Below are 14,103 nucleotides of genomic sequence, written 5' to 3'. Positions count from 1 at the left end.
AAATTGTATTTATTCCGTCCCAGGTGTTCATTGAGGCACTAGGACTACAGTGCCTGTCCACAGGACAGACAGGATCCTGCTCATTTACTAGGGATCTGTTGACTGGAGGTGCTGCCTCCTGGGGCGCCCACTATAGTGCTAGGCAGTGGGTGGGCCCTCACTAGATAATTTTGCTGCTGAGTAAGGTTTGGGAGCAAGTCTGTCCTCTTAGGCTGATAAGCAGATCTAGTGGGATTTTATCAAGTGCAGACACATGTCTGTTCATTTTTTAACATCCTCATTATTAATTTTACTGAGAGCCTTATTTGAACAGAGTTGCTAAAACAGTTTTCTAAGATCCTGTGCTCAGTCATAGAACTACAATTTTTTTTTTTCTTTAACAATAGAAGCATTACTTAAGTATATTGAATCTCTTTACCAAAGTTTGCTTGGGGCATTCTTTGTAAAAATTAAAATTGTTGAAAGTTTCTAACCTCAGAAGGCAGTGGTCTACCATTCATACCTTGTTAGAAACATGTGAAACTGTGCAGGCAGAAGAAGAAAACCCATTGCTTTTATAAAACACTTTGAAGAGAGTGTCTTTTGTCAGAGGGCTGAGTTGACAAAGTAAGAATACTGACTGTGATCTCTGTGAGTAAGATCCTTTCTGGGACAGCAGGAGCCTTCTCTGTAGGTAATGATGGTGATTGCTTTGAAATGTGCCCCTGAGAACAAGGTGGAAAGACTTCAGAGACTGGGTTTTCTTTTAGACCAGCTGCTGTTGTAATTGTCATTTGGCGAGCTGTGCAAGCTTAGAATAAGGATTTGGGTTTCTACTGTAAAGATCAGCAAATGAAATCTTAGTTTAAATTAAGACTTCTACTTTTTAAGATGAGTACGTTTTCCACATGAGCAACGAATTTGCTGAATCACTGTTTGGAGGGTCATTAAAACTGACACCGTCATTTTTCTTGATGTTTATATTCAGATTTTTTGCTTTCCCAATTATAGTAACATCGGCTACAGGAGTTACACAGAAGCATCACCAGATGACGCATTTGGTTTTGTAATAGGAAAAACTTTCAGCCTTAACGTTATTGAATGAATGCTAGAGACTACAGCTAACATGGGAATATGTCATCCTCTTTAAAGAAAAAAAACTAAAGAAAAATGTAATAGCAGTGAAATTTAAAGATTTCGGAATTCTGGAAGGAAGATCTTTTTTAAAAATCACCTGACTACTAGAGTTAATTTTTTACCTAGGGCATAGGGCTGAGTAGACTATCTGTTTAAAGCTAATAGTTTATATTGTTAAAATAGATTATTGTCACTTGCAAAGACTGATTAGTGGAAGGATATTAAACATGAAGTTATTGAAAGTTGCAGTTCTCAAGCCTGCAGTAAATCTGTGGTATTTTTAGTGTTTGCCTACGCCAGTTCAATAGGATTTAGAAAAGACAACCTCTTAATGAAAATCCTTTTTGTAAAGTGAGATGAACAGGTGTATAAGGCTTCAAAACTATATTGTTTCCTTTTCTTTTGTGTGTTAAGTAAGAATAAAGGACATTGAATATTCTCTCATTCCCTCCACAAATTATTTAGAAAACCTTCTTGGGCTTACTGCCAGCTTTTGGCTCCTTTTGGTAATGGAAGCCAGATGCTACACAACAGGAAATAAACTTCTTTTTTTTTTTTTTTTAAAGACCAAGAAAGACTTTTGTCTTTAAACTAACAGATGAAGTAATATCCTATTATACAGTGTGACTTCACAGATGCTTTCTTGTAGTTGAGACTTGTTTCGCCAGAATTCTATCCTACACATCCAATGAAATATTTAGAAGACTGAGACTTCAGGTTACTGAGCCAGGCTTGGGTTTTGTTTAACTCAAAATAAGGATTGCGATAAGGACAAGTCTCAAATTCTTCTCTGTTGGATGTTTACTGCAAGAGTGCTATACTTGGCGTCTCTTCTGCGGCAGCAGGAACAGGAAAGGTGCTCCCGGCTGACATTAAGTAACATGGGTAGTTTCCTAACTGAAAGAAATAGCTGTAGATGGTCTCAAATTAGTCTTGCTTCTGAAAGAGGTTTTGGCTCAGCTTTTGGTTGCTGGATAAGAATATCTTTGGTAAGTCTCTGGTCTTTCCCAGTGAGGAGTTACTCACCACTTTATAGCAGGCCAGGAGAGACTTAAGTAATGTCTAGGTAATGTTTGCTTTGTCCTTAATAATTCAGCATAGTGGTTCCTTTATGGGGCTGTGTATACACATTACACACGCTATGAGTGTAAAATAATTATTTCTGGAAATCTCAGCTGTACGTAGTTCCTTTTTCATTTACTGAAAACAAGATAGCAACTTGCCTGGGGTTGTATATGCTTTCCCTGGCAGCACAGGCAGTAAAAGCCAAAGAGCTCAACTCTAGTTTCTCATTGTCATCTAGGAAAACAAGCAGACTGAGGTACTCTGTACCTTAGACAAAGATGTGGACATCCCTGTCAAGAAAATTAAAAGTGTGTGGATGTGGATAATGGAGAATCGTGATGAGGGTGAAAGTTAGAATCTGTTGACAGTGGTTTCTCATTTGCTTATTATGACTCACCACGTGGAATTGGTCAGATCACTTCTTAGCATCTTTCTGCTTCTCATTTGAAAATCTGGGTTAACTACCTTGAAAAGATACAAAAAATTAATTTCAAATGTTTGAACAGTTTGTAAAGGGTTTGATGTCTTGTGAATACAAGATATTATTTCATAGACTTGGTATATGAAGTCTTAAGTACATTAATAGACATTGTTAATATTTAAATCACAAGAGAATGTATTTTGACACTGATCTACCAACAGTATACTGTTTTATTTTAAATGGGTGTAAAATGTTTTAAAATGAGCTGGAGTGGTGTTTCGTGGGTTTTGCTGCCTTGTTTTTTTCCTTCTGAGGGAAAACTAACCAACCACAATGTTAATTATGCCCTCAAATGGCCGCTACCAGGTAACAAAAGTTGCTTTCCAGTTACCACTTATTCTAGGTTAAGCTGTAATATTGGTTTAATGAATTAAATGTTAAACCTTGTTTGTCAACCTCTAAAAATTGTTTTAAAATCATATGTGGTGAGGTTCCCTCTTTTGATAATAAGTGTAATAAGTATATTTTTCGACACTGGGTGAAATGACTTTCCAACATACTTAGAATAAAACCTAAACTTTCCTTACCATGGCCGATTTCTGTAGTCTGAACCATACCTACTCCTCCAGCTCCCGTACCACTCTCCCCAGTGAGCTTCTGTCACACTGGCTTTATGTTGGGCTGCTGTTGTTCAGTCACTCAGTCATGTCCAACTCTTTGTGACCCCGTGGACAGCAGCACGCCAGGCTTCCCTGTCCATCACCAACTCCCGAGCTTGCTCAAATTCATGTCCATCAAGTTAGTGATGCCATCCAACCATCTCATCCTCTGTCATTCCCTTCTCCTCGCACCTTCAGTCTTTCCCAGCATTAGGGTCTTTTCAAATGAGTCAGTTCTTCGCATCACGTGGCCAAAGTATTGGAGTTTCAGCTTCAGCATCAGTCATTCTATTGAGTATTCAGGACTAATTTCCTTTAGAATGGACTGGTTGGATATCCTTGCAGACCAAGGGACTCTCAAGAGTCTTCCCTAACACCGTAGTTCAAAACCATCAATTCTTCGGTGCTCAGCTTTCTTTATAGTCCAACTTTCTCATGCATACATGACTACTGGAAAAACCATAGCCTTGACTAGACGGACCTTTGTTGGCAAAGTAATGTCTCTGCTTTTTAGTAAGCTGTCTGGGTTGGTCATAACTTTTTTTCCAAGGAGTAAACGTCTTAATTTCATGGCTGCAGTCACCATCTGCAGTGATTTCGAACCTAAAAAAATAGTCTCTCACTGTTTCCCAATCTATTTGCCATGCAGTGATGGGACCGGATGCCATGATCTTAGTTTTCTGAATGTTGAGCTTTAAGTCAACTTTTTCACTCTCCTTTTTCACTTTCATCAAGACGCTCTTTAGTTCTTCCTCGCTTTCTGTCATAAGGGTGGTGTCTGCATATCTGAGGTTATTGATATTTCTCCCAGCGATCTTGATTCCAGCTTTGTGCTTCATCCAGTCCAGCATTTCTCATGGTGTACTCTGCATATACGTTAAATAAGCAGGGTGACAATATACAGCCTGGACGTACTCCTTTCCCGATTTGGAACCAGTCTACTGTTGCTTCTTGATCTGCATACAGGTTTCTCAAGAGGCAGGTCAGGTGGTCTGGTATTCCCATCTCTTTCAGAATTTTCCAGTTTTTTGTGATCCACACAGTCAAAGGCTTTGGCATAGTCAATAAAGCAAAAGTAGGTGTTTTTCTGGAACTCTCTTGCTTTTTCAGTGATCCAGTGGATGTTGGCAATATGATCCTGGTTCCTCTGCCTTTTCTAAATCCAGCTTGAACATCTGGAATTTCACAGTTCACGTACTGTTGAAGCCTGGCTTGGAGAATTTTGAGCATTACTTTGCTAGCGTGTGAGATGAGTGCAATTGTGCGGTAGTTTGAATATTCTTTGCCATTGCCTTTCTTGTGGAATGCAATGAAAACTGACCTTTTCCAGTCCTGTGGCCACTGCTGAGTTTTCCAAATTTGCTGGCATATTGAGTGCAGCACTTTCACAGCATCGTCTTTTAGGAGTTGAAATAGCTCAACTGGAATTCCATCACCTCCACCAGCTTTGTTCATAGTGATGCTTCCTAAGATCCATTTGACTTTGCACTGCAAGATGTCTGGCTCTAGGTGAGTGATCACACCATCGTGATTATCTGGATCATGAAGATCTTTTTTGTATAGTCCTCTGTGTATTCTGGCCACCTCTGCTTAATATCTTCTGCTTCTGTTAGGTCCACACCATTTCTGTCCTTTATTGAGCTCGTCTTTGCATGAAATGTTCCCTTGGTATCTCTAATTTTCTTGAAGAGATCTCTGGTCTTTCCCATTCTATTGCTTTCCTATATTTCTTTGCATTGATCATTGAGGAAGGCTTTCTTATCTCTCCTTGCTATTCTTTAGAACTCTGTATTCAAATGGATATATCTTTCCTTTTCTCCTTTGCCTTTTGCCTCTTTTCTCAGCTATTTGTAAGGCCTCCTCAGATCACGATTTTGCCTTTTTGCATTTCTTTTTCTTGGGGATGGCCTTGATCACTGCCTCCTGTACAATGTCACGATTCTCCGTCCATAGTTCTTTAGGCACTCTGTCTATCAGATCTAATCCCTTGAATCTGTTTGTTACTTCCACTGTATAATCGTAAGGGATTTGATTTAGGTCATACCTGAATGGCCTAGTGGTTTTCCCTACTTTTTTCTATTTAAGTCTGAATTTGGCAATAAGGAGTTCATGGTCTGAGCCACAGTCAGCTGCTGGTCTTATTTTTGCTGACTGTATAGAGCTTCTCCATCTTTGGCTGCAAAGAATATAATCAATCTGATTTTGGTATTGATTATCTGGTGATACCCATGGGTAGAATCTTCTCTTGTGTTGTTGGAAGAGGGTGTTTGCTATAACCAGTGCATTCTCTTGACAAAACTGTTATTAGCCTTTGCCCTGCTTCATTCTGTACTCCAAGGCCAAATTTGCCTGTTACTCCAGGTATCTCTTGACTTCCTACTTTTGCATTCCAGTCCCCTATCATGAAAAGGACATCTTTTTTTGGTGTTAGTGCTAGAAGGTCTTATAGGTCTTCATAGAACCGTTCAACTTCAGCTTCTTCAGCATTACTGGCCAGGGCATGGACTTGGATTACTGTGATATTGAATGGTTTGCCTTGCAAATGAGCAGAGATCATTCTGTCATTTTTGAGATTGCATCTAAGTACTGCGTTTCAGACTCCTGTTGACTATGAGGGCTACTCCATTTCTTGTAAGGGATTCTTGCCCACAGTAGTAGATATAATGGTAACCTGAGCTAAATTCACCCATTCCAGTCCATTTTATTTCACTGATTCCTAAAATGTCGAATTCCTAAATTGCCATCTCCTGTTTGACCATGTCCAATTTTGATTCATAGACCTAACATTCCATGTTCCTATGCAATATTGCTCTTTACAGCATCAGACTTTACTTCCTTCAGCAGTCACATCCACAATTGGGTGTTGTTTTTGCTTTGGTTCCATCTCTTCATTCTTTCTGGAGTTATTTCTCCACTGTTCTTCAGTAGCATGTTGGGCACCTGCCGACCTGGGGGGTTCATCTTTCAGTGTCCTATCTTTCTGCCTTTTCATACTGTTCATGGGGTTCTCAAGGCAAGAATACTGAAGTGTTTTTGCCAGTCCCTTCTCCAGTGGGCCACGTTTTGTCCACTCTATTGTTCCAGTTCTGTTGTTTTCCTCTGTTTCTTTGCATTGATCTCAGAGGAAGGCTTTCTTATCTCTCCTTGCTATTCTTTAGAACTCTCCATTCAGATGTGTTTATCTTTCCTTTTCTCCTTTGCCTTTTGCTTCTCTTCTTTTCTCAGTTATTTGTAAGGCGGCCTAAGGCAAAATGGTTGTCTGAAAATCTGTTTCTTTTTCTTGATGGTTTTGATCACTGCCTCCCGTGTAGTGTTACAAACCTTCATCCTTAGTTCTTCAGGCACTCAGTCTGTCAGATCTAATCCCTTGAATCTATTTGTCACTTCCATTGTATAACTGTAAGGGATTTGATTTAGGTCATACCTGCATGGCCTAGTGATTTTGCCTACTTCAATTTAAGTCTCAATTTGGCAATAATTGTTCATGATCTGAGCCACTGTCAGCTCTTGGTCTTGTTTTTCCTGACTGCATCGAGCTTCTCCATCTTCAGCTGCAAAGAATATAATTAGTCTGATTTTGGTATTGACCATCTAGTGATGTCCATGTGTAAAGTCATCTCTTGTGTTGCTTTAAGACAATGTTTGCTATGTCCAGTGTGTTCTTTTGATACAATTCTGTTAGCCTTTCCCCCTGTTTCATTTTGTACTCCATGACCAAACTTGCCTGTTACTCCAGGTATCTCTTGACTTCCTACTTTTGCATTCCAGTGCCCTATGATGAAAAGGACATCTATTTTGGGTGTTCATTCTAGAAGGTCTTGTAGGTCTTCATAGAACTGTTCAGCTTCTTTGGCATTAGTGGTTGGGGCATAGACTTGGATTACTGTGATATTGAATGGCTTGCCTTGGAAATGAACAGAGATCATTCTGTCGTTTTTGAGACTGCATCCAAGTACTGCATTTCGGACATGAAACTATGAGCCATGTTGGGCCGTACAGTGTGCCAGTTTCTTTCCCGTCTTAGGGCCTCTTCCTGGCGTTTATGTGTTAAGATCTTCCCTCTCAAGCTTTAGCTAAAACGTCTTCTAAGAGAGACTTCCATCATGACCTCCTTTCTAAAGTAGAAAATCCTTTGTGCCTTATCACAAAACCTGGAGGGTTTTTTTTCTTCTCTGTCACATAGCACATCCAATTGATTAACAAATCCTTTTAGCTCTACTTTCAAAACACATCCAGTATTTGACACCTCTGCTCATCTCCATCTCTGCCACTCTAGTCTAAGCCACCACAATCGCTCACCCAGTGACTGCAGTATCCCTGTCACCCTGCCGCCACCTTAACCCTTTTGGCCAACTTAACCCAACAGCCTGAGTGGAGCTGATCAAAAGCCTTCACGTGGTTCCATTTCACTCAGTGAAAACCAGCATCTTGATCTCCGTAGTTTGGCTTTAACAGCTGGCCATCCTTGGAAGCCCTCTTTGTCTCCTGCTGCCCCAGCCACAGAACGCACACAGACACACGCAGTGTGCTCAAGCCTCATCGGCTGCAGTCCTTATTATCGCCACTCATGCTTCCTCCCAGGGTCTTTGCTCTTCTTCTGCCTCTGCCTCGAATGCTGGTCTCCTCGGTAGATCTATGTGAGGCACCTATTCCGTCCTTCACATCTGGAGTCTAATATCCCCCTTGTTGCCTGTTCTTAAATTTCAACCTCCCATATCCATACTCTTCCTTCCTTTTTTTTTTTAAAGCATTTTTTTGCTATCTAGTATATATTTTCTCATGCTGTTTCTCCCATGAGAGTATAAGCTCCATGAGGGCAGGGAGTTAGCTGAGTTCATTTGTAGATCCCCAGAATGATGTTTGGTATTATTGAATATATGCATACATGTATGGATGAATAGTGTTTATAACAGTTTTCAAGTTTATTTACTTATTTGCTGTCTGACTTCCCCTGTACATCTGGGAGTGTCAGGAAAGCAGGAACTTGATCCGTTTATTCAGCATTCTAGCCAAATCTTAGCATGGTGTCTAGCAACAAAGCAGCAGTATAGTTTGTGTGGTAACTCAGTCATAGCTCACACTTTCATTGCGCTTATGGCAGTCAGCAACAGTCATTGACTTGTGAATCAATGAATAATAATAACTTTGCCTGTGTACTGCTGCTTAGTTTGTGAAGTACTTCCTTGTGTACTATTTCATTTGATTTTCACAATCATTGACAGGACAGTCATCTCTCTACACAAGAATACTAAATGTAGGGATGTTTAAAGTCACTCTGTTTAAAGCGTTCACTTGGTAAATGGCAGTCAGAACTGAACTCCAGATTTTCCTACTCAGTTCAGTGCATTTTCCACTGTTATCAAAGGACCTCTCCAACTTACTATGCAGAAAAGTGTTTCAGGTACCTATGTTACAACTATTGTCCTTTTTTGTATCAGTGAATTTTTGTTTCTGGGATTGTGTGTAACAAAACTCATGCTGTCGTATATGCACATATGCCTAAAGAGTGTTGAAAAGCGAGGTTTAAAATGGAAATATGGTTCTGTGTTAAATGAAAGTCTGAGCTATGACTGAGTTACCACACAAACTGTTCTGCTGCTTTGCTTATCTAGGTTGGTCATCTTGAAGAAGGAATGAAAAGTAATAGAAAAAATGAGAGAGACCTGTGGTAGTGTTCTTATCACTGATGTCATTTTCCTTTTTTTGGCTTAAGTTTTAGTGCACTGAGAGGGCCAGGGTCTGTCACACACTTGCTTTGACAGTTGTATTCATAGCAGCCAAACTCATGGGACTTGAGGTTTGCCTGTACTTTGGCAGCTAATTATGATCTGAGGTGTCACAATGCTGAATGATCATTCCTAAACAAACGAATACACCTCCATAAAGTGCACCACTATTCTTGACGTCTTGTAAGAGTACATCGAGAGTACCGTACCTGGTAAAAGGCCCCATTGTCACTGAACTTAAGTAGAATCTGGGTTTCCTTCTGTGCCATTCCATCTTCCCCTGGGATCTAACTCAAACTTTATACATTGGGTTGGGTTTTAGTTCATTCTTATTTGAAGCCCTGGTTTATGTAAAATGTTGAAATGAGATCATTTGCACTACCTTAATAAGATTTGCTTGTTGTGCTAGATCTCCAACTTGCTGCTGAGCTTGGGAAGACATTACTGGATCGAAACACAGAGTTGGAGGATTCTCTTCAGCAGATGTACACAACCAATCAGGAGCAGTTACAGGAAATCGAGGTAATTTACTTAATGGGGGAGTTACTTTTGAGGTATTGGCTGTCTCTGCTCTTAAACCAATTGTATTCTACTAAAGTAACACTTGCAATTAAAAGTAATGTTTAATTTATAATGTGGACTTTTTTAGTATAAAGAACCATGGAAAGTGTATAGAGGTTGATTTTTACTGTCTTTAAGCTTTCTCAGTACATAAATCTGCTATGATGAAAGACATTTCTCTCTACCCCCTTGGTGAAGTAAACTTAGAAGTAAATGGTCCAGTATTTACCAATATGTGAAGCAAAGTAAAGCTGTGAATACTATATTTAGTTTTTTATTTTTTTCTTTTAAAAATGAACTATGTAATATTTAAGATTTGCAAAGAGGTACAAGAGAAAAATACAGTGGGTATCCTTATACCCACCAACCAGACTGAGAAAGAAAATTGTCTGTTGAGACTCCCTCTGTAAACCCTGCTTGGCTGCATCCCCTCCCCTTAACCAAACACCATCCTAAATTTGATGAAAATTTTTAAAATTGTAGTACCTGATTTCATAATATGAAAGATGCTAGCTTAAGGCTTTAAAATGGAAGTGCTATCTTGTAAATGGTCCCATTAATGTAGCCCAGCTCTGTGTAGGCCAGGTGACTGTAAAGATGATAGATATGGATATTAACCAAACAGTTGTCCATCAGAACATTGCATGCCCCAAACTACCCTCCCACCTTAAAAAAGTCTTGCGCTTAAATTGTAACTCCTTCCCCTCAAATTGATACAGTAGAACCAGGACTCTTATAAGTCTATGTGCAGGAAAATGTAGAAGACCTTAGAACACAGAAACCATTCGTCATGGTCAGAACTTACTAGGCTCTGATTATATACTGAAGCAGGTGCTAGAAATGCAAAGTAGAATGACATAGCCCTTGACTTCAGCCGAAATTACAGATTTCCGTTTTTGAATATGAATAAACCTGTCGTTAAAACAAAGACAAATTTATCATCTCAGTATTCTTACTTTTACATGGTGATCATAATTAAGATGCATACAGTAGATTCCCCTCCCCCGTCTCAGGATTTATGAATTTAGCCCATGATGTGACAAAATATGCTTTTATAATTCTAGAAAGGTGTACCTTGTAATGGTATTGAAGTCATCAGCTATCATTTTAAGTATATTCTATATCAGAAGAGCATAGAACTTCCCATACCTAAAGTTGAATTTATTACTCATAGAATTGGGCAGAAAACTAACAATGCAGGAAAACCAAGCATTTTTAAACTGTGATATCCAAGTGTCATACATGGTCAAGAAACTCATTCCTGTTTTGTTTCATGGGCTTTGTTTTTCAACTGATTGGAAGATTTCATAGAGTGGTCCCAGGGCATATACCTGAAGATTATCATATACTGTGTGGTACATTAATTTGAATTTGGGTAGAAACATAGTCTTAATACCTTGTATTGGTGTTTTCCATGTAAGCACTTACAAATCACCATAACTGAATACTGTAGTGAATACTTATTTTAGCACATCTGCCAAATACAGATTTAAAAAGTCCAAATATTTGTACAATTAGAGAATGATGCCTATTTGTTACTGTAAGGATTACAAACACAATTGCTTTATGATCTAAGTTTCCTGTCTTTCTACTTTTGTTTTCTGTGGTTATTGAAGATGATTAAACAATTAAAAGAGATCATTGACATTCTGAAAAAAATCCAAAGATCTTTGAGATTCTCCAAATCTATAAATAACACTCCACTAATGTCTTTTGTAAGATTTTTTTTTTCCTTAAAAAATGTCTGTATTCAAGCTTTCACACAGATGTGGTACTGTGGCCCCAGCAGTCACCTCTCCCCAACCCCTGATTCTTATAAGATATTGAAAAGGATAATAGAAATGTAAGTATCCAGGTCAGACCTTAATGATTAAATAAATATACAATGAACTATATGTGTTAATATAAAGCTAATTGAGTAAGTTTAGCCTGGAGTACTTCTAGAAACACTTCCATAGATCTCGTTTCTGTAGTGGAGCACACGGGTCCAGTGGTTCATAGACCAAGTATTGTAGTGTTCAACATTTTACTCTTTATCCAAACCTATTTTTTGAGTAAGAACAAAGATTTCTTCTCTGCCATTATGGTTGACTTTTTTCTTTCTTTCTCTTTATAAATGGCTTCCTGAAAGTCAGTAAGGAGTGGGATGAAATGGAGATGAAATGACAATTCTGTCTAAACCCACTTACCAGCCAGGGGCCTCCTACAGACTAGACTTACTGCCTGCTCGATTTATACCTGTGTCCAGGCAGACTTGCAGATCACGACAGACTTCCAAGATCTCTGTCCAATAGTCTATACCACGGGTGGCCTGAACACTCGTAAAAGTAACCAGGCAGCTGAAGAACCTAATTCTCTACTACATGATGACCCATGCAGTGTGTATAGTGTCTCTTATCATTGTACCCTTGGAGAGCCCCCTAAACTTTATAAGGACTCTTCCTTTCATTCAAACCTGATGTCTTTTTTTCTCTTTTAAGTAAACTTTAGAAAAAAATATGCATACAGAAAAAAACACAAATGCTAAGTCAGATAATTTTCATAAACATACCCTTGCAGCCAACACCCAGATGAGAAATGAGAAAGTGGGCTTCCTTGGTGGCTCAATGGTAAAGAATCTGCGTGCCGGTCCGGGAAGATCCCACATACCGTGGAGTAGCCAAGCCCTGTGCCACAGCTATTGAGCCTGCGCTCTAGAGCCCAGATGCCACAACTGCTAAAGCCCACTTGCCTGGAGCTTCTTGTGCTCTGCAACAAGAGAAGCCACCACAATGAGAAACCCATGCATTACTGCTCTCTGCAGCTAGAGAAAAGCCTGTGCAGCAATGAAGACCCAAGACAGCCAAAAATTTAAAAAATAAAACAATTAGAAAAAAAAGAAATAAGGACATTATCAGCTCTTCCAGTCACCACCCCCACTAAGCACCACTCTAATACCCTTGTATTAGTTTAGCCTATCTTTGAACTTTACATAAATGGAGTCACTTGTACAAGTTTTAAACTAACTTTTTAGAATGTTCATTGGAAATTTTCCTGATTTGAAAAGTAATACATGATCATATTTTAAATTTAGAAAATATATTGAAAACCAAAAAGGAACCTCTGTACCAACCCAGAGAAATTTTAAATCAGCCAGAAAATAGTCCTGGAACAAACTACTCAAGAGTGGATGAAGAATGATGAGGAACTGGTGAAAATACTAGGATAAAATCCCCAAAACTGTGACTCATTATGGAAATAGACAACTAGGAAACTGGCAAAGGATATTTTCTCAGTAGAACTACAAGTATGCTCTCAAAAGCTGTTCGTGGCTTTCAAACAGTGCTCATAAAAATTGATCAGTATTTTGTTAGGCATTGTGTCTTTTAAAAAAAAAATAACCTTTGAAACTAATGATTGGCTCCAGAGATGCCTATGTAGCCTGTGTGGCTTTTATTCAGCAACTAATTTTTCAAGATTCCAGAGCAAGTTTTTTTTTTCTTGGCTGAAGAGAAGGAGAGAAGCTTTGGAGAATAATGAGATCTGACACCATCAAACACATTTGGATTCTCTTAAAGTTTCTGACAGTTGTGTGAGCAGCCTACAGCCTTGAGTAAACTGCTGGAAACCTGCTTGGAAACCTGCATTATCCCCACAGGAGTCAAAGGAGCCTGGCCTTAGGGGCCCTTATTTCAAGAGCTCATGTCTTCCTTGAAAATTTTAAAGCATTTTGTGCTTCCCCTACTACATTTATCAATATTCTACTGTGTATTATACTTATTTCTTGATTTGTTCTATTCTCCTTCTCTCCCCGCCCCCCTTACCTAACCATTTTCCACTGCAACTTTGAAGGCTGTTGCTGTGTTTATTCATGGTCTTTCAAACATAGTAGATGATAAATGAGTACTTGTTCAAATCAGTATCTTAACAGAGGACAGATAAGCAGTTTACAAAGCACTTCCAATAATTCCTAAATGTTTCCACCTCTGGAGATTTTGAAAGGAAGTGGAAGGAGCTCTGACCTCAGTGTTAGAAGATTCAGACCTAAACCCTCAATTCCATACCAAATAGCTAGACTTTCAATTCAGTTCAGTCCAGTCACTCAGTCATGTCCGACTCTTTGTGATGCCATGGACTGCAGCACGCCAGACTTCCCTGTCCATCACTAACTCCCGAAGCTGGCTCAAACTCATGTCCATCGTGTCGGTGATGCCATCCAACCATCTCATCCTCTGTCGTCCCCTTCTCCTCCCGCCTTCAGTCTTTCCCAGCATCAGGGTCTTTTCAAATGAGTCAATTCTTCACATCAGGTGGCCAAAGTATTGGAGTTTCAGCTTCAGCATCAGTCCTTCCAATGAATATTCAGGGCTGATCTCCTTTAGGATGGACTGGTTGGACCTCCTTGCAGTCCAAGGGACTCTCAAGAGTCTTCTCCAACACCACAGTTCACAAGCATCAATTCTTTGGCACTCAAGTTTCTTTATAGTTGAACTTGCACATGCATACATGACTACTATGGAAAAACCATAGCTTTAACTAGATGGACCTTTGTTGACAAAGTAATGTCTCTACCTTT

General features: G+C 39.3%; 1 protein-coding gene across 1 annotated transcript in view; it reads left to right on the top strand.

Moving 5' to 3' along the window:
- CDR2 (cerebellar degeneration related protein 2) overlaps positions 1 to 14,103 on the top strand; it is a 28,342-nt gene that overhangs the window by 2,358 nt on the left and 11,881 nt on the right. Inside the window, exon 2 of the mRNA XM_019988220.2 lies at positions 9,397 to 9,509. Within this exon, the coding sequence (XP_019843779.2) occupies positions 9,397 to 9,509 (113 nt within the window). The remainder of the gene's footprint in view (positions 1 to 9,396; positions 9,510 to 14,103) is intronic.

The sequence above is a fragment of the Bos indicus genome, chromosome 25, assembly GCF_029378745.1.
Source record: "Bos indicus isolate NIAB-ARS_2022 breed Sahiwal x Tharparkar chromosome 25, NIAB-ARS_B.indTharparkar_mat_pri_1.0, whole genome shotgun sequence".
NCBI lineage: Eukaryota > Metazoa > Chordata > Mammalia > Artiodactyla > Bovidae > Bos > Bos indicus.
Note: the sequence above shows the minus strand (reverse complement) of the source record. Positions and strands in the feature narration are given on the sequence as shown.